The sequence below is a fragment of the Miniopterus schreibersii genome (genome assembly GCF_964146895.1).
Source record: "Miniopterus schreibersii genome assembly, chromosome: X".
Lineage (NCBI taxonomy): Eukaryota > Metazoa > Chordata > Mammalia > Chiroptera > Miniopteridae > Miniopterus > Miniopterus schreibersii.
In genome coordinates, this window is record NC_138104.1 from 93,170,043 (window position 1) to 93,190,706 (window position 20,664).

Genomic DNA, 20,664 nt, shown 5'->3' on the forward strand with positions numbered 1-20,664 from the left:
CTCAAGTACTTTGTGATCTAGAGATTCAAGAAGAGACTGAAACATAATCATAGTTTCCATACAGGTTAATAAGGGCACAGCATGCTAAGAGTTTTGTTACCAGGTATAGTGGGGACAGAAAGGAGGGTGGTGAACTCCCTGGGAGTGAGTCAAAGTTTGCCATGGGTATGTTTAGTAGAGACCTCTCTTGTCATCACTGTATCTCTGGCCTCTAATACAGAGCCTGGCATAGCTCTTTAAGGAAATGAAGCTGACATACCTAAGTAAAGAGGATTTTAAAGCAATCTATATTTTAGATCCTTACAAGCAGCAAATTGGTACGGATACTGAGGATACAATGGAATCATGTTCAAGAGGGAATTTTTTTCTGAAAGGTATACCTGTAGCCTTTCCACCTGCCTTATTTTTCGTTGGAAGAAAATATAAGAAAGGAGAGGAGTAAGTAGAATTAAATAACACTGAATAAAGAAATTAGGCACAGACAACTGTGCGGTGATGGCCAGAGGTGAGGGGCCCTGGGTGGAGGTGAGCAAAGGGGGGGGGGGGAATGGGGACATCTGTAACAGTGTCAACAATAAGAATAAATAAAAAATAATTTTAAAAAGATTAAAAAGAAATTATGAAAGAACAGAAGATTGCCTAGGTTTTATGCTGGAGCTTATATTTGGGGAACATAATCTTATTGCACTGGCTACTTTGCCATGCTGCATGGGTTTGAGACGTTTCTTCTTTCAGTTACTACAATGTTTATTCTCGATCCTTGATTTGGTTTCTGTTCTTTGTTATTTTCTTGCTTCAACATGATGCAAGGTGACTCATAAGCTTGACAGTCAAGCAGAGAAACTGAGTAGCCTTGGGCAACATGATGTAACAGCCCTCCTTGAAGACCCAACTCCTGAGGGACGAGGAGTCCTTGCCGGCAAGGACTGTGCCTTCTCATCTCCCCAGCCCTCAGATTTTGCCTAGACAAACCCTGCGGGCCCAGCAGGTGTTCCATAAATCCCTTCTAACAAGGCCTAGCCACCCTGAAGCTGTCTGCTTAAGGATTTGGTTAACAACCTTGGTCAGGTTCTTCTAGGAGTGCATTCTGCTGTCAGAAGGAAGTTGTAACTCTAGCCTGCAGTAGTCACTTCCATGAAGATGGATGTGCCACAGATCAACTGAGAAGGCCCTGGAAATAAAAACGGCTGGTTCAATATGCCACTTTAGCAGGAGTTCATTTCAGGCTTTACTTCAAAGGGGAGCAGTGCCAAGAGACTGCTGTCTTGCAGAAGGTGCATTATGTCAGCTGAGAGGTAGGATGCTCACCGGCTGGTGCTCCAAAAGATGACGGATTTCCAAGGACATCAGTGGCTTCCTTTACTAGTATTACCATCTACTTAGCCACTCAGAGCTGCATACATTTTAAAAGCGAGACACTTAATGTGCTGTGTTAGTGAAAGTAAACAAACATGGGCTTCCTTGGGCATTTACTGTGGTCAACTGGAATTCTGCCCACAGTTATTATTAGACATTTTCCTGCTGGTCTCAGTCCAAATGCAACATTCATTTCTTGTGGATTGATCACAGTCAAGCATATTGAGCATGAGATCAATCAATTCATTTCTTCTATTTTTTTTTGTAGTTTTTAAAAAAATTATCTTTATTGTTGACAGTATTAGAGATGTTCCCCATTGACCCCCTCCACCCCGCCCCCCCAGGCCTTCACCGCACTATTGTCTGTGTCCATGGGTTATGCATATGTGCACATAAATTTTTAGGTTAACCTCTCCCCTCAAATCCCCACCCCCTCCCCTCTGAGATTCATCAGTCTCTTCCATGCTTCTATGTCTTTTAAATTTGTTCTTTCACTACCTCTCCAACCCACTGTTTGCTTAATGCTAAACTCCTTATGGAAGAAATGAATCTAAATCAAACATAAGAAGATAGGTAGGTTCTTTGTTTTATTTTGGTGTCTGAACATATGGAAATGAGCAGGATGCATGTGTCCTCATTCAGGCAGTGAGGGGGACTTAAAGTATTCCTTGGTGCAGGTCTTTAGAAGATAACTGAGAGAAAACTCAGTCCCCTATCAACAGGATCCACAGTTAGCCAGCTGGTTATCGACATCCATGTAGAGCAATGCACCAGGTCCTGTGGAGAGAAATGAAAGAAGTAATCCAAAGCCCCTGCCCTTGAAGATTTTCATTTAACAGAAGGCAGTAGGTTGGCATGTGGAAGCATGCCAGGATGCTGAAATCCTTTAAGAGAGCTGTTTTTGTAAGTTTGACTTTATTTAACCTGCTATATCCAAAATATTACTATTTCAACATGTAATCAATATAAAAATGATTAATTTATATTATTTAATATAAAGGTATTGTATCTTCTTTTTAAAAAATTTTTTTTTTTTAATCCTCACCCGAGGATATTTTTTCCATTGCTTTTCAGAGAGAGTGGAAGGGAGAGAGAGAGAGAAACATTAATGTGAGAGAGACACATCGATTGGTTGCCTCCTGCGCCCCCACCGGGGCTAGGGATTGAGCCTGCAACCAAGGTATGTGCCCTTGGCCGGAATCGAACCCGAGACTCTCAGTCTGTGGACCGATGCTCTTACCACTGAGCCAAACTGGCTAGGGTGGTATTTTGTATTCTTTTCTTCATATGAAGTCTTAAATCTGGTGTGTACATTACACTTGCAACACATCTCAATTCAGGCTAGCCAGTTTCAGGTGTGCAGTAGCCACATGTGGCTTTAGAGGGAGCTCAGACACCTGCCCAGGCCTATGGAACATGAGCTCTGAGAAGCCACAGTAATAAATGCATGTTGCATAGTACATACAAATACTTATAACAAAAAATCACTTTGCTTTACTTCATATTTTGCACTCATTTTCTATACTATCCTGTTTTAGTTAGGAGGCTGTTGCAGTAATGTTTGAGAATGTTTGAAGTTATGGATGGGGCAGCGGAGAAGGAGAGAACTGGATGGACAAAATAAACTAACAGACAAAATAGAAATAGACTCATAGATACGCAGAACAGACTGACAGCTGTCAGGGGAGGGGGGCTGGGAGACTGGGTGAAAAAGGTGAAGGGATTAAGCAAAGGAAAATAAACTCATAGACACAGACAGCAGTATGGTGATTACCAGAAGGAAAGGGGGTGGGCAGGTAGAAGAGGGGAAAGGGGGATAAATGGTGACGGAAGGAGACTGGACTTGGGGTGGTGAACACACAGTGCAGTATGCAGATGATGTGTTAGAGAAGCGTACACATGAAACCTATACAAGTTTATTAACCAATGTCACCCCAATAAATTAAATTTTTAAAAAAGAACCAAATGCAACAGACAGATCAAATGAGATAATAAGGAAAAGTCTCCTTTGCATTTAGAAAGAAGTCAACAGTGATGTTTCAGTGAAGCGGTGGAAGCAGAGGCCAGATGGCAATAGGTTGAGGAGCCTTTAGGACGCCAGGAAGTAGAAGCTGACTGAGAGGGGAAGAAGATAGAATGTATAGGACCCTAAAGGTGGATAAATCAGGGCTTAGGGTTGAGAGAGGCTAACTTTTCTCCTTTCTAACTTCTTTCCTTCCTTCCTTCTTTCCTTCCCTCCTTCTTTCCTTCTATTCATCCAGTATACCAAAGCTTTTGGTTGGCTCATTCTTTTAAGATGGTAGCAACTTGTACTTAATGGGAATGGGCCAGTGGGAGAGGGCAAAAGTGAAGGAGAAGATTGTCGAAGGGAATGACCCTAAGAGCTGGAGAGGTTGGACTCCAGTGCAGAAAGGGAAGCACTGGCTTCAGGTAGGAAAAGAGACACCTCTCCCACTGTGGCAATGAGGAAGCTGGCAAGGATGTTTTGGGTAAGAAATGAGTTAAAAGTAGAAAGATATTGAAAGTTGAAAGCCTCTCTGATAGTCTCTGTTTTCTCTGTGAAGGTGGAGGGAAAATCATGGTGGTTTGCTTCTGGCAGGAGCAGAAGTGTAATTATGGGATAGCCTGGGGAGCTGGGTCCAGCCCCAGGGGTATTTCCTCTCTAGAGGCCTCCAGGCTAGGGGGGAGGTAGGGAAAGGTAGACCAGCTGAGTGGTTCCTGATGAGTTGTGGTAGTAATGAGAGGAAATGGATCTGTTTCCTTATGGTGTCTGGGGCTCAACACCACCCCGAAGGTCAATGCAAATTCAGATCTGGAGTTCCAGGGAGAACTGGACTAGTTCACAGTGAAAGGGCTGGGGCCTGGCAAGACAGCTATGCTGCAGCTTGGTCTCTGCTTGCTGGAGCCCACAGTCTCATTTCAACCTCAGTTTTGCCATTGAATTTTTGTGTGGGCTTAAGCAAATCACTTCTCTCTGAACCTCAAGTCTGTCACCCACAATGGGTTGGATAGATGATCTTTTCCAGTTCCAAGGCTGTAAATGTAGCTTCCATAGCCATGGAACACTGTCTACCATAGTCTACTCTGATTGACCTGATGCTCCTATCAAAAAACAAGGTTCCTCACCTCCTTTTGGCTTTATCCATTTAGGGTAAAAACAGATTGAATGATCTTATAGTAAGACACATTGGCTAAATATGAATAACAAATAATCACGAAATACTTTGAAACTTTGCATTACTATTGTATAAACCACTTCTGGTGTCGTCTGCTTTGTTCTTCAAATGCTCCCTCAGAAAGGTTGAGTGTATTCTGAATCATATGTCAAATGTTCTAGTTCCTGTCCAAAGAAACCTAGGAGGAACCTCTTTTTAATATGAACAATAGCCTCCCAATTTATCTATTTCATAATACTGAAGGTATACCTTGGAGATACGGCAGGCTTGGTTCCAGACCACCATAATAAAGCGAGTATCACAATAAAGTGAGTTATCTTTTTGCTGGTGGAGGCTCTTGCCTTCAATTTGTAAAAAATACATCTGTGGAGCACAATAAAGCAAAGCACACTAAAACAAGGTCTGCCTGTATTGGGTTTTCTTCGAGGCATGGCAGTATGGCATTGAACTACAGGGGCCTTCTTTAACTGATGCTATCCATCTAAGCTTGGGGTTCAAGTCCAGCAGTGAGTCAGGCCATAGTCCTGAAACTCTGGCATCCTTTGCTGGTGTTCATACAAAGCTTCTCAATGCCCCTTAGTGAAATAAATGCAGAAAAAGATTTATTTTGTCTCATCACCGGGGGCAGGATAAAAAGGAGAAAGCGAGGAAGGAAGGAACAAACTAAATCATTGCAAGCTAGGCCTATTTTCTTCCCATAATCTCCAGGTAAGAGCCTCTACCTTGCTAGGGTCTGATTACCCATTGCTGGCTCAGACCATAGCATTATTGTTTTAACATTCCTCCTTCCTCTTTATCCCAGCATGAATCAGGCTGTAGGGGAGGCTGGGGAAGCTGACCCTGCTTGGGGATAAAGCGACAGTTTCGCTCTCAACAATCTTGAAGGCGCGCTTGAAAACACAGGGATTAGAAAACAAAGCAGCGAGCCCGGTAGCGCGAGCCCGGGTCATAATGTGCGGGGCCACGCGGGGCCAGCGCGTAGAGCAGGCTTCATTTTCATACAACCGCCTCCCTCCCGCCAAAGTCTCTGACTTGGCATTTTTGTTTTGCAAAAACATGCCAATTGGACCTGACATCAATGTAAAAGAATGCGGAGGGTTATTTAGATTGGCATTTAAGAAAAATAACAACAATAATCATAGGTTAATAGAACCATCAAAAACAATATGTACAGCCTCTTGCCAACCAAATGATGTCGAAAGCCTGTTCCTGGCACACACAGGGCTTCATTTCCAGTGTGCCTAATACTGATGGGAGGCACAGTCACATAATACTAAAATCTGTTTTATGTCCAAATTGTTTAGTTAAAAGGTTAATTTTTCAGTACTGGCTAGAGGTCTCACTCATTTTCTTTTCCTGTGGGCAAATGGAGGACTGGAACAACTATTTATAGTGCAAACTGTGCTGAATACCTTATGTGTGTTATCTCATTAAACCAGGCTGCAGACCTGTGAAACAGGAATTACTATTCCCCACTTTCTAAGTGAGGAAGCCAAGAATTAAGTAACTCCCCAAAGATCGAATACAAACTGATAAAGCCTGGATTTCAAATTAGGTTTGTCTGGCTTCTAAAGCCCCCCGTTTCCACTATACACAGTCCTCCAGCGTCAATGAGCAGAGAATCAGCTGCTCAAGCTCCCAGGTGGTTCAGGAGCCAGATGTGCTTGGATGCACTTAGAAACGTTGTATTTAGCCCTCCCGCGTCACATGTTCTGCTTTCAGGTCCAGGAGTGTAAACAAATCAGATGTCTAGGCTCTTTGTAGTGAATTGAAAAATTCCAAGTAAATATTTTTGACCCAGCACTTCTACTCCTAGGAAATTTGTCCACATGGCCAACAGAACTCAATATTAGGCTATTCTTAGCAGAAATATTCAAAACCCCAAACTGGAAACTACCCAAATGCCTAGCAGAAGTAGAATGGATACACTGTGGTACATTCTCACAATGCAATGCTACACAGCAATGAGAATGAAGAATCTACAGCCACCTGCAAAAAATATGGGTGACTCTCACAGCCATAACATTGAACAAAAGAAGCCGGATACAAAAGAATATACACTACACGATTCCATTTCTATAAAAGATTTTTCTTTTTTTCTTTTTTTTTATAAATATATCTTTATTGATTTCAGAGAGAGGAAAGGAGAGGGAGAGAGAGAGATAGAAACATCAATGATGAGAGAGTCATTGATCGAGCCCGCAACCCAGGCATGTGCCCTGATCGCCTGGATCCCAGGTCGACTCTCAACCTCTGAGCCATGCTCGGCCGGGTATAAAAGATTCTTAAAGTAGGCAAAGCTAATCTGTGATATTAGGAATCAGGATCGTGGAAGGAGCGCAAGATGGAGGCTGGTTACTTGATCTGGCTGCTGTATGTGTTTAGCTTGTGAAAGTTCATCGAGCCTCACACTTAGGATCTCTGCATGTTTCTGTATGTATATTATGCTTTAGTACCAACTTTAAAGATATTCTGATCGTGATAATGGAGAGCGAGTGCAATATACAACAGATTTCCCATTTCCAAACAATTCTGGTGTCAGATCCTACCTAAAATTACAGCTCTTGGCCACTAGCAGAGCTTTAATGTGCTCAGGCCTTCCAGGCATCAATATATCCAGCCTCAAAGGGAGTGTATATGAGCCGTTGAACTAAATTTGCTTTATTTCTAGGACTAGTCAAACCCTAGTCAGGTAATCTGTGAATTAAAATCCATGATGCCCAGTCTATATGCTTTTTCTAACAATGGTCTGGCCTGGAAGTCAGTTTCTAGACTCAGAAGGAAGTGAATGGAATTGGTTAGCTAGCAAGAGTGCCTCAGGATAATCCTGCTCTAGGGCAAATTCTAGAAAACAACCAGCCCCAAGCCATCCTATCAGATTTTTAAAGGGAAGAAAAGTAGAAGAGCTATAATTAAAGCTGTTTATTAGGACCCTCCCTATATTTGCCTATCTCTTTATGAGATCTGGTTAAATTAATCTACAATCTTCCAGGATGGAACCCCAAGGAAATACACTTAGAAAGCCAATAGAGGAAGGGTCATGAGAAGGAGACAGGTATTTCTCAAATAGGTGGGAGATGTAGGTCCAAGAACAAAGCAATCACCTCATTGGTGGTTAGACATACAGAGTGTTTCTGTAAAATATTTTATTAAAGAAGTTATCCATTTTGCAAAATCAATCTTTAGAGCATCTTTCTTTGGAAAATCTTTGGAATATCTTTTCTTTGGAGGCTCAGAAAAAAAAAGGTTTTATTATTGAAATAGCATCTAGCAAATACCTCAAGCTGAGACATGTTAGAAATATCTGTGCTTCCAACCAGCTGTATAGCAAACCTCCCACACTGCATAATTTATTCTAATGCTTGTTTCTTCCCACCTTCAGCAGTGTTTTCTATATGTCTTCTAAATATATTTGCTGACAAAGGAATGCATTTTAGTTTGACATCAAATTTTCTACACATTAGAGCAGCTAGTTTTACTGTGGCATGAAGAGCAGGTTTTTCTCTATTGAATCATGGAAACTCGAAAAAGGCTTCTAAACATTTATCATTACATGTAACAGTATTTTTTGAACTATGGGACTGAATATCACATGTCTTGAAACCTTGCTGAAAAAGCCATAGAGACTTGTCTTCATGTTTGGGATGCTTTCTTTTTACAATAATTACAATAGCTTCATGCTATGATTAGCTAACATCTCAAGGTCCAATATATGCTCCAGGTAAGGTTTAATGCTAATGGTAGCAGATATTTCAAATATAGTCTTCTTTGTAATATTTTTCAATTCAGCTGTCTTCTTTTTAAATTTTTTTTTATTGATTGATGAGGAGAGAGAGAGAAGCATCAATTTGTTGTCCCACTTATTTATGCATTCATTGGTTGACTCTTGTATGTGCCCTGACTGGGGATCGAACCCACAACCTTGGTGTATCGGGACAACACTCTAACCAGTTGAGCTACCCTGTGAGGGCTTCTTGTCAGCTCTGATTAGGTGGTCATTTTTCACACCTGGTAATGTGGCAGAGGCAGAACTCATGCAGGGTGTCGAAGGGTCATTTCTGCCACTTTCCTGCTGTTCGCCTGTTCTTGTGTTATCTTTGCTTTCCTATTTCTTTTTTGTTTCTTTTTTAAAAACATGTTTTTATTGATTTCAGAGAGAGGAAGGGAGAGGGGGAGAGAGAGAGAGAAACATCAATGATGAGAGTCATTGACCGGCTACCTCCTGCACAACCCCTACTGGGGATGGAGCCCACAACCTGGGCATGTGCCCTGACCGGGAATCGAACCCCGATCTCCTGGATCCCAGGTTGATGCTCAACTGCTGAGCCACGTGGGGCCAGGCTGCTCTCCTGTTTCATTGCAGGAACTGTTTTAAGCCATTTGCTGATCTTGTAAGTACTGGTTTAGTAGATGATACAAGTAGATAATCTACAAATGTAGTTACTCAGGCCCAGGTGGGGCTCATCCTTGCGTGGAGGGCACTACCCAGACAAACATAACAAACAGGATCGTCTTTATCCGGGGCTGTTGTTGAGTATGGGGCGTCACTACACATCACTTGGCCTGCCCCTTATGGAGGCACCATGGGAGGAATTTCTATAAAACTCGGCATCAGGAAATGCTGTGCTTCTCCTTAATAGCTGTTTTGTTTTTCGCTTGAGGACAGTATTAACTTTGTCTTCCTCTTTGCCGTGACTGCTGGGAGCGTAAAGCCCACCTTTCTGAAATGTAGAGGACCACCACAGGCATTCCTGTGTGCTCATTTCACCCCCACCCCCATATCTTGCAACTATCATTTTAAACTTGCAAATTTTATTTTTTTTTTAAAGTCACCTCAAGTACTTTGGGGAAGGAGATGGGATATGAATAAGATATAAAATTGTTATTGATATTCATTATAAACTCCTTAAGCTCAGTTGCTGAAGGAAAAATTGATTTAGGGTATGGAATTTTTAATCTCTAGGTAAGGATGATTATTTTCTATTGTTAATAGCATCTGTGCATTTCATGAATCTAAGATGCCATTAACTATAAGATGAACTTCCATTTTAGAGGTGTTAAAATGTCAGAAAATTGCCAGCACTATTTTAAGACAACATTTCTTGTAAGACCCTCTCCTAATCTCAGAGATGTTAAAGTGTGAGGGAAACTGTACCTTTTAGAATCAATGAAATGTATTATTTATAGTACTGAGACTCTTCCATCTACTTGAAATCCTTTGGAAGGTGGCCACATTGCGGGGAGGGGGTTACGGCTTATGGGTGGTCAGTGATTTAAGAAGGCCTGTATCCCTAGGACCTAATAAAAATTCTGATCCCTCATCGCTGGAAGGGCAGTAACTACTCCCCTGACCTAGATGCGGGTGTTCTCACATTGGTTTAAAAAAAATGAACTTCTTATGAAGGGACTCTAGGTCAAGTTGGAAAATGCACTTTTAAAAAGCTATTTAAGATAATTTTTTAACTGTGCTATTGTCTTGCTTTTAACAAATTTCAAAATACTTGTTCTCAACAATAGAAAAATGAGCAGAAGACAGCTTAGTTTCAGAAGAAAATACAAATGACTCATAAACATTGGGAAAATGTTCAATCTTTCCTGTAATCAAAATAATGCAAATTGAAACAGCGTGATACCATTTTTTTGGTCTATAAAATTGACAACAACAGTACTCAAAGCCACTGAGATGGCAGCAAGAAAGGTGCTTTCATACATTGTAATGTGAGTATAAATGATGTAGCTTTTGTAGAAGGTAATTTACCAATATATGTTAAAATGTTCTTCAAATATTTGTCTTTAAAATGTTCACACCCCTGATCTAAGTAATTCAGCTCCTATGCATCTATCCTAGGGAAGTAATCAGAGGCTTAGAATTATGTTTAGAATATTATTTATATTAGTAAAACATAAACCTAATATTCAACAACAGAGGAATATTTAAATAAATTATGGTTTTCCTATTCTGTGGACTGTTTTACAGCTATCAAAATTAGTGAGAGTTATATGGAAATATCAGTACGTTCTACTCATTTTGCTGTGAACCTAAAACTGCTCCAAAAAAATAGTCTGTTCATTAGAAAAATAGTGAGGCTGAAGACTATTTAAATGACATGATAAAATAATCATGATATATTGAGTGAACAAAACCATCTATGCAGTAGTAAGATTCTAAAGTTGTTAATATGTATAGCTAACATATCAGAAAGCCTGAAAAAAAATATGAAAGTGTTAACAATGGGGAGTAGAATTCTTGGTGAATTTTGCTATATTCTCTTTATTTTCCCTAGTTTTTATAATATATATTATGATGATGATAAGAAAAAGTGATAAGTATATTTATTTGAGTTTAATCTTTATCAATAATCATTCTCTCTTCAATGACTTTAAATTCCCCCCATTGAACAAATGTTTATGGAGGATCTTCTTTATGCCACGTATGGCCCTAGGAAGTAGGGATATAGCAATGAAAAGAACAGACCAAGTCCCTGTTTTCTTGGTGCTTCTATAGTCATTGGGGGAGACTGGCTATAAATATTATAATATCCAAGAAGCCAGTGATTCACTGTTGGGCCTATGGTCAGCTATAAGATCTGCTTTTTCTTTCCTCTCTCTTCAAAAGACTAAAATATTCTGATCCCAAATAAAATCAGGCTCTAAAAAATATATTCAGAGATGAGTAAATACAATCCTAACAGCATGAGAATGAGGGATGAGATTTTGTAATGTCTTTTTAAAAATATATATATATCTTTATTGATTTCAGAGAGGGGGAGAGAGAGAAACATCAATGATGAGAGTCATTGATCAGCTGCCTTCTGCACGCCCTCAGCGGGAGGTCGAGCCCGCAACCCGGGGTTGTGCCCTGATGGGGAATGGAACCCTGATCTCCTGGATCCTAGGTCGATGCTCAACCGCTAAGCCACAGCCGGCTGGGCTGTAATGTCTTTTTGTAATTTCCGGTGAGTCCTGAGGCAAAAGGCTTACCTTGGAGAAGTAGAGTCTTTCTGAGATCCTGCTTGTGTCTCTTTTCCATCTCCTGATTAAAATGTTCTATCATTGTAAAATTCTGTCCTACTGGAAGGCATTCTTGAGATGGTTATGATTATTAACTATGGGTAATTCACTTTTCAGTTAATCTCTGCACTTCTAACATGCTTCATCAACATTTGCTAGTTAATATTTATTGAGCTTGGCATCATACTGTTACATATACTGTATCAGTCAAGACCCGACGGCCCACTCTAAAGAGGAAATTTGAAGGAAGTCTAATAAAGGGACTATCTATAAAGGCATGGGCAGGGTTTAAGGAAACCTCAGGGGACAGTATGTACCCTTGGCCTAGAAACATTGGGGGGTTGCTCCCTTAGGTGCGAAGGGGCAAGAGGAGATTTTGATTACCAGAACTTCACAGAGTGCTCTAGAAAGAGGGCCCCCTCGCAGAAGCTGTGGATTTCAGTAAAAGGACAGAACCAACATGCAGCTTCCTAGCAGGCAGGAAGCCAGGGAGACAGATACCCTGAGTTCATTCTTGTCCTGCCCTCCAGTGTTTTGCATGCTTCCCGTGGACCCAACCCAGCTGGAAGCAGGAAGGCAACAGAGCCCATTGGTGCAGTCCATACAGGAAGCCATGTGGAGGAGAGCAGAGAAAGACAGGAAGAGAGTGGGTTCTAGAGAGGCAAAACGAAGATACTAATCACACATACATCGTTTCATTTACTCCTCACAACAGCTCTGTGAGGTAGATCATTTTATTCCCCTTTTACAGATGAGAGTACTGAAGATCACAGGGGTTAAGAACCAGCAATTTTCCAAAAAACCCAATTTTTAAATATCGAATGGATATTAAATGGTGAAGCTAGGATTTGAACTCAGGCCTGTCTGACTGGGTGGCCTCACTGTAGCTTAGTTTAAACAAGCGATTCTGTGGTCAGCCATCACCATCAGCAGCCCTATGCTGAGTTCTGATTAGATGACTAGCTTGCTGTCTGATTGGTCCAGTTGTCAGTCAGTGATGCACACTGCATAAGTACAGGTTCTACTCACCACTTTCTGTGCTCAAGTAATGTTTGCATTGTACATTTTATATAGTGCCTCATAGCTTTTGTTTTAATATTTGACAATGTCCAGTTAAACACATCCTGACAATGAAATGCCCAATATCTAATGTCTTCCCCTTTAAAAGGCCTGATGGGAATATGGCTTTGATGTGTTACTATGGAGCAGTTTATATAACCAGGACTTGCATGACACATAGGCAGCACATCCATATGCAGTGACTGGCTATCTTAAATTAGGTAGATAGAAGTTATATTGCAGTCTAGCTCCAAGTCTGGGGCTTGGCAAGGCCCTTCCACATGTGATGTCTGGGGCACTGGGCAAGGGCTTCTGAACCCTTTAAAATCCTCACTTCTGCCAAATATAAAAATGTCATGTGTCTCCCCAACCCCGACTTTGGAATATGGCTTCCTAGGGAGGCATAGTCTATCCTCGGATGATCTCTACCTGCTCAGAGGCTTAATTTCTATGACTTATATGTTGAATAGGGTAGGGTTTTTCCCCAAGTAATAATTTCATATTAAATAAAATAAAATATGCCTTTTCAAACTAATACCTCCCCCCATTCTAAAACAGCCACCCTGCACCTTTGAGGATTGCCACTCCAAAGCCAGTTCTGTTCCTTTCTTTCTTATATATCTCCTCTATTCATTCACCCTCCAAACAGCTCAATGAAATACAGAGAATGTGCTAGTAAACACTTGACAATGTGATCTGAATGATTTGGACTCTAAGCTGAGGCTTGCCAGTAACTATATGTAAGTTGTCTAACCTACTTCACTAAGTCTGGGTAAAAAAAATGGTCTCATGCTTTTGTGTTTTCAATTAATTGTTTGCCCCCTCTTCTGTAATTATCAGTAAGTCCAGTATCTCCTTTGTGATTCCCTTCCATCCTAATAGTCTAAGAATCCTGAAAGTTCCCTCAGTCCAGAGGGAGCCAAAAAGGTAACTGAGTCTGAGGGATCTACCACTGCTGTTGCTTCTTGCTGCCACTGGTGCCACTTTTGAAGACAGGTCCTGTACAATTCAGTGGAGATAGAACCTACCTCATCTAGTCGTGGTACAAATGAAATGAGCTAATACAGTTAAAGTGCTTAGCACATAGATGGGTATACATGCACTAAGTATGCACTCAAAGATTTAGCTATTATGTTATATTACCCAGCCTCAACTTTATGCCTACCCCAGAGGATCTCTGGAACCATCTCGGTTCTGGAAAACGGTGAGGAACACATGGGGGCCTGGGGCCCCTGTAGGCTGGTAAAGAGCCTGGAGGCCAGGGCAGACCAGTCTCTGCCCCTCTCTGAAGCCTCTGGCTACCTTAATCCCATTATCCTAAGGTTGGGTTGCCCCTTATTGATGGATGAGACAGAACCTGAGTAGTATAGAATTCTTATAAATCAAGTGATTTGTTCTGTCTCAGAGAAGGAGTAGATATAGGGTGTTCAGACTAAAAAAATACTGGTTCAGCCCTGCCGGCATGGTTCAGCAGTTGAGCACCGACCTAGGATCCAGGAGATCACAGTTCGATTCCTGGTCAGGGCATATGCCCGGGTTGAGGGCTCCATCCCCGGGGGGTGGGGGGTGCGGGAGGCAGCTGATCAATGACTCTCATCATTGATGTTTCCGTCTCTCTCTCCCTCTCCCTCCCTCTCTGAAATCAATAAAAATATATTTTTTAAAAATACTGCCTCAGATCACAGGGCTAGTTGGTGGTAGCTGGGCCTTAACCAAGGTCTTCCTGAATGCAGAGCTTGACCTTCAACCCAGGGAGCATTCTGCCTCATTTTGGAAGGCCACCGGTGTTATGGAGAGCAAGGCTGTGGCTCATTTATTTTTGCCTTCTCCCCATTCCAAGTACGGTGCCTTGTACATAACAAGGAATTCACCTTCTCCATGTCAACTGCTGTTAAAGATGCTCAGGCCCTGGCTGGTGTTCTCAGTGGTTAGAGTATTGGCCCACACACCGCAGGGTCACAGGGTGGATTCCTGGTCAAAGGCACATACCTGGGTTGCAAGTTCACTTCCTGGCTCCCCGGTTGCTTGTGGGAGGCGACCAGTGGATGTGTCTCTCTCACATCGATATTTCTCTCTCTCTCCATCTCCCCCCCCCCCCCCGAAAAGCAATGGAAAAAATATGCTCATGTGAGGATTAATAATAATAAAACACACATGCACATACACACAAGCACACTTAGGCATTCTCTGTGCCTTCCGTCTCTTTGCTTCTCCATTTTTCCTACTTCCAGGCCACAATAATTACGAACAAAATGCACAGTGCATATAAACCTTTTCTTCACCTTTGAGTAACTATTGTTGCTTTACAACTGTCTCTATCTCTGCTTTAACTACCAGGTTTCACACCCTCTGGAGTACATCTATCTCAGAAAATGACAACACCTTATCTCTTTAATAAGCTTTGGGACTAGCACATAAAATATCCCCAAATAATACTTTATTTTAGATCATATGAAAAAGATGCATGTCCACATATATTAAAGGCTAGTGAATCATTAAGAACCCCACTTGCTAATCCATTTACCTGTTTGGGCTGTGTCCTAGAAGTTCATTCAGAGTCTATTTGCTTGTTTTTATGGGGAATTACATTATCTATTACGTCATAATATAAAGTACTATGTATTATGATGTATAATAATGAACACGAAAAGTAATAATAATGGCCACAATTTATTGAGTACCAGGCACTTGACATAATTCTCTCTATTTTCTGCATCAGCCCTGCAAGATTGGTGTCCATTTCATAGGTGAAACTGAGATTCAACTAAGTTAAGGAACTTCCTTTTAAGAGCACACAAGGTCAAATACATTTCTTGCCCCAACAACAGCGCCTGCTAAAGTGGTAGTGACAGGCAACCCATGACCTCCCTTGCCACTCCTCCGCCCCTCACCAGCCACAGCTGGTGGGCACCTGATTCAACGCAGGCCGGTTTTGGTCGTGGCCTGGTTTGAATGCATGAACTTGGCCAATCTGATTCTCCCTTGGGACTTTGAATTGGGAAACATGGAAAGAAGCAGTAAGTTGGTAGGAACAGGGGCTGGGGCTGAAAGGCTCAATCAGAAGCTGCTTAATGAGTGTTGGGAAGGGAGGCAGGGGAGGCCTTTCATGGCCCCCATTCACACCAAAGTTTATGGGGGAGTAGAAGGCAAGCAGAGACTTTAACATAGTGGAAAGACAGAGGGTAAATGGGTGTGGGACAGAAAGAGTCACATGCAGAGAGCAGCCAGGTTGGTGCAGAGCTTTCTGGGGCCAGGGGCTGCCCCCCCAATTCTGTGCCAGAGTATCCCTAAAAAAATCCTTCATCTCTTGAGCTAACTCTAGTGGGTGTCAGTTTATTTCAACCAAAAGAGCCAAATTAGAATACACAGCCTGTAAGTGCTGGAAAGGGGATTTCAATGCCAGTTTTGTGGCTATGGAGCCTCTGCTCTTGTCACTATACCCCTTTGGCATATTTCAAATGTTGCCCTGGCCCACCATGGCCCAGAAGGTCACCTGAAAAGGAACCAATAACAGACTCAAGTTTTCTGAATCCATGTCCCAAGTCTTGGTCTGCTTTCAGAATCCTGAATGGGATGGTGGGGGTTAAGAGTCTCAGGCAATTGGGAGGTCTCCAAGCAACTCTGAGGCAGGACTCCAGTTTCCAGGGCGGAAGGTGCTACAATGGGGAGGAGGGGTGGGAATGGGACAGGATGGGTTCTTGGCAGCACAGAGAACGGGGACTCCTCCGGAGTCCTGGAGGAGAACGGGGACTGGTCTTATCCCTACTTGTATCCCCAGATTTAAGAAAATGCCTGACATATTTGAATGAGTGTGTGAATAAGTGAATGAATGAGTGAATGAATAAATGAAGAGCAGAAGTGGGTCACAGCCCCTCTTCAAATGTATGAATCATTCTTCAGTTGAGTCTTCCCAGTTTGAGGAACACCTGTGTCTATCTCTAAGAAACAATCTATGCGACAACACGAGTAATGTTTGCAATGACTTCAGCTTTAAAAATATCAAAGTAGATGTAGTGATGACCATGGTAATGACATAGTTCAAAGACTACAAATGGACAACTCCGGATCGCATTTGCCCAGTTACAAAAACACTTGTCTCCCTCTGTCTGGAGAGAGTGACATTTTCATTTTAAGAGGCTGACTAAAATATTCAGAGCCACTTCCTGGGCAGGCTTCCAAGCGACTACATCTCTCTCACAGCACTCCCCAGAGCCTCAGCCCCAGCTGCCTGGGGCGGGGCCTGCAGCCGTGGCTGTTGGAGCTACCACAGGAACAGTTTATCGGCAGCCCGCCAGAAATGCTATGCTTTTAGGCCCTCCCAGGGAACAGATAACGTCTTTGGCCTTTGCAGCGAAGAGACGTCAGAGCTCGTGATTGGCCAGGCTGGTGTGTGTGAAACACAGATGTCTGCCACACTGCTGAGTATGGCATTCCTTCCAACTGAGTACCCCAGGGTGTGGGTAAGTCTTAATGCTTGAAGTCTGCCCTTGCTGGTTGTGAAATGTTCAAAACTGAGCATTGTGACTTTCCAAGGGCATGACTTAGCATATTTCTTAATCCTGCTGAGCCTCAGTTTCCTTTCCTGTGAATTGGAGATGGCATTATCCTATACTATAGAAGGATAGAAGGATCTAGCCATCACAGACTGTTGTGAGGCCTAAAAGAATTAGCATATCCAGAGTACGTCACCTGGTACCTGGCCTATAGTAGACACTGAAGAGCTCGTATTATTTCTGAGGCTGCAGTCAAAAAAGGGTTTCAATGACAATGTCCCTGTTTTTATTTCTAACAGTACAATATTTCTCTGAAAGACTCAGTGGATATATTCTACTTTTTGATCATGCCTGTGTAGCCAACAGACATAAAACTTCAGGGGAAGTTAGTGCCCAAGGAAAGTTTGTCAGACTATATTCCCTTTCTTTTTCTCACTTCTAGACTCTGACTGCTCCTGCCCCATTTGCAGATGAAATCAGCTGCCAATGCCAAGCACCCCATGAAAAGCTGACCATTGCTCAGGCCCGCCTAGGAACGCCAGGTGAGGCTGTGGTTTTTCTTCTCTGAATGGGTCCTGTCTTGACATCCAAAGTAGCAGAAAGTCCCGTCATCATTTTAGCAGCTCTCATTTTCCCATGAGTTGAATTTAGAGATTGTAGCACAACGCAGGGATGACAGCAACAGTAACAAACTCAACAAACCAAAGCAGCCAAGGAAAAAATTCAGTGGGATGTCGGAGTTGGAGCCCCAGCTCTACCATTTGCTAGTTCTACAGCCTTGGACTGGTCACAAGAATGATCTAAATATGTGTCCTCGTGTGTGAACAGGGACAATACCTGCTTCCCAAGGTTTTTGTGACAACTAGGCTCCGTTAAAAATACCAAAACTTTTTTTTTTTTTTTTTAAACTGTGAAGGCTTATATAAACCTAAGCTACTATAATTATTACCATTCTTAAAAGTCTGTGTTTTTAGAAAGTTTCTCCAAGTGTGCCTTAAAGAGCCTTGGCTCTGCTCTAGGAGTTTGTTCATTCATTCACTCCTTTTTAAAAAATATGTTTTTATTGATTTCAGAGCGAGGAAGGGAGAGGGGGAGAGAGAGAGAGAGAGAAAAACATCAATGATGAGAGTCATTGATTGGCTGCCTCCTGCACGCCCCCTGCTGGGGATGGAGCCTGCAACCCCGGCATGTGCCCTGACCGGGAATGGAGCCGTGACCTCCTGGTTCATGGGTCGATGCTCAACCACAGAGCCACACAAGCTGGGCCCATTCACTCCTTTAGTGTATACCAGAGCTGGATAGGGAAGAGATTTTAAAAAAACCAAAAACTCTAAGGTGCGATCTCTGTCTCCCAAGAGCTTCATTATAAAGAGACAAGACAACCAGAAATAAAACTCACCAGTAGCATGCATGCATGTGCTTGGGGCAGCGATTTTCAACCAGTGTGCCATGCACACTGATGTGCTGCAAGAATTTTTAAAACATGTAATACCTCAAAAACAAACATCCCAAGTTTAATAGAATCCATGGGATAAAGGACACTTTCTTAATAATAATAACAGTGAATATTTATTAAATGTTTACTGTTATTAAGTTCTTTATATGTATTGTGTTATTTCACTGTCACAACTCTGTGTGGTTAGTACTTTTAGGATTGCACAGATGAGGAAATGAAGGTTTTAGAGAAGCTGTGCACCTGCCCAGGGTTATTCAGGTAGTAAGCAGCAGTGGTTCTCACACTTGAGCGTGCATCAGAATCACTGGAGGGCTTATTAAAGCACAGATGTCTGGGCCTCACCCCCAATGTTTCTGATTCAGTGCAACTGGGGTGTGGCCTAAGAACTTGCCTGTCTAACAAGTTCCCAGGTGATTCTGCTCCTGAGGGACCACACTTTGGTAAGTAGTGAAGCTGGGATTTGATCTCAAACCTCTTTGTGTTCAAGCTTGATCTCTCAACCGTGACACCCTGCCTCCTCTTTCAGAGTACAGTAGGTCCTCGAATAATGTCATTTTGCCCAATGTTGTTTCCTTACAATATTGATGAGATGCCATAAGAACCTAACTCTTGTTTATATCAGTTAGCCTATGGTAAAATTGGTTTCATTGTACATCGTTTCACTTAAAGTCACAGAACCTTTTTTTTTTTTTTTAATACTTACCCAAGGATATTTTTTTTTCCATTGCTTTTCAGAGTGGAAGAGAGAGAGAGGGAGAGAGGAAGGGAGAGACAACGATGTGAGAGAGACACATTGATTGGTACCTCCCACATGCATGCACCCCAACTGGGGGGCCGGGGATGAGCCTGCAACCGAGGTACGTGCCCCTGACTGGAATCGAACCCGGGACCCTTTAGTCCATGGGCCGATGCTCTAACCACTGAGCCAAACTGGCCAGGGCAAAGTCGCAGAACCTATTGACAATGTTAAGTGAGGACTTACTGTAGCTTGGAGAGAGTGAAATGAGGAGAGCAGGCCAAATGAGTAAGCTTTTTTTGTTACTTCTTTTGAGAAAGGCAAGAAATAGCTTGGGGCAGTAGTTCAGAGCAGCTAAACCAGTTGTTTCCAGTCTTCAGTGTGCAAGGAATCACCTGGTAAATTTGTTAAAGAGGCATATTTCCTGCTCTCTCTCCCCCACCCGTAAATCTGGGATGAGGCCCCAGCATCCACATTTTTAATGAACAGCCCAGGTAAATCCAAAAGATGCAAAGGAAGTAAGTCCAGGTAGTTATGACGAGAACAGATTTGATATAAATTTAAAGGATAAGCTTTAGACCAGAGCAGAAAAGGACCCTGCTTTTCTAGGGAAAGGAAAGGGAATTTCAACCTACTCTAAATCTGCCAGGGGCTCTTTCGTGTACTCTGTCTCATTTAGTCTTTGCAAAAACTGTGTGTGATGGGTATTTTTGTATCCTTTCTACAGATGAGGCAAGTGAGACTTGGAAAACCGAAAAGTGAGTTGTCAGGGACTTGAGGTCAATAGGTTCTGCGACTTGAAGTGAAATGATATACAATGAATCCAGGCTTACCATAGGCTAATTGATATAAACAAGAGTTAGGTTCCTATGGCATCTCATCAGTTATAATGAAACAACATTGAAGTGTACTTGTCAAGTACTGTGTGCTCAGTAAATATTTCCTCGGTGGGTGAATGAAGGAATGGAAGTTGGAGACAAGAGAAGGAGCTTGTCCTCTGGAAATAGAATCAGAAAGAGCTGGTCTAATGCTTTGGAGCCAGCATCAAACTAATTGGGTGAGACCTGGCACCTGCACAGTGCCTCACCACCAGGCCGCTTAAACCCAGAGAAGGGAGCTGGAACAAGGTGGTGGACTCTGTGGAACACGGGTCACTACAGGAAGAGTGAGATGGAGGAAAGGTGAACTCCCAGTCTTAGCAGGGAAATTGTCCCCTCTTATCTCAGGCGATGACCTTGGGAAGTTAAGAGAATTTGTGATGTTGATGGGTACCTGGCTGGGGAACTTCCTTTGGAAATCCCTTTATTTAGAACTTTTAACATCAGTGTTCTAGTGTGACAGAGCGTTAGTTCTTTGATTACCTGGAATGCACATATC

At 42.4% G+C, this 20,664-nt stretch overlaps 2 protein-coding genes across 3 annotated transcripts in view; one reads left to right on the forward strand and one right to left on the reverse strand.

Annotated features, from left to right (window-relative positions):
- The window catches only part of PCYT1B (phosphate cytidylyltransferase 1B, choline), a 99,427-nt gene that overhangs the window by 23,915 nt on the left and 54,848 nt on the right, over window positions 1-20,664 (forward strand). For both annotated transcript variants that reach the window (XM_081124822.1, XM_081124823.1), the window contains exon 2: window positions 17,538-17,637. In XM_081124822.1, the coding sequence (XP_080980948.1) occupies window positions 17,538-17,637 (100 nt within the window). The remainder of the gene's footprint in view (window positions 1-17,537; window positions 17,638-20,664) is intronic.
- Window positions 1,928-20,664, reverse strand: part of PDK3 (pyruvate dehydrogenase kinase 3) — a 155,628-nt gene continuing 136,891 nt past the window's right edge. Inside the window, exon 12 of the mRNA XM_081124818.1 lies at window positions 1,928-2,133. Coding sequence (XP_080980944.1) covers window positions 2,100-2,133 — 34 coding nt within the window. The 3' untranslated portion in view covers window positions 1,928-2,099. The remainder of the gene's footprint in view (window positions 2,134-20,664) is intronic.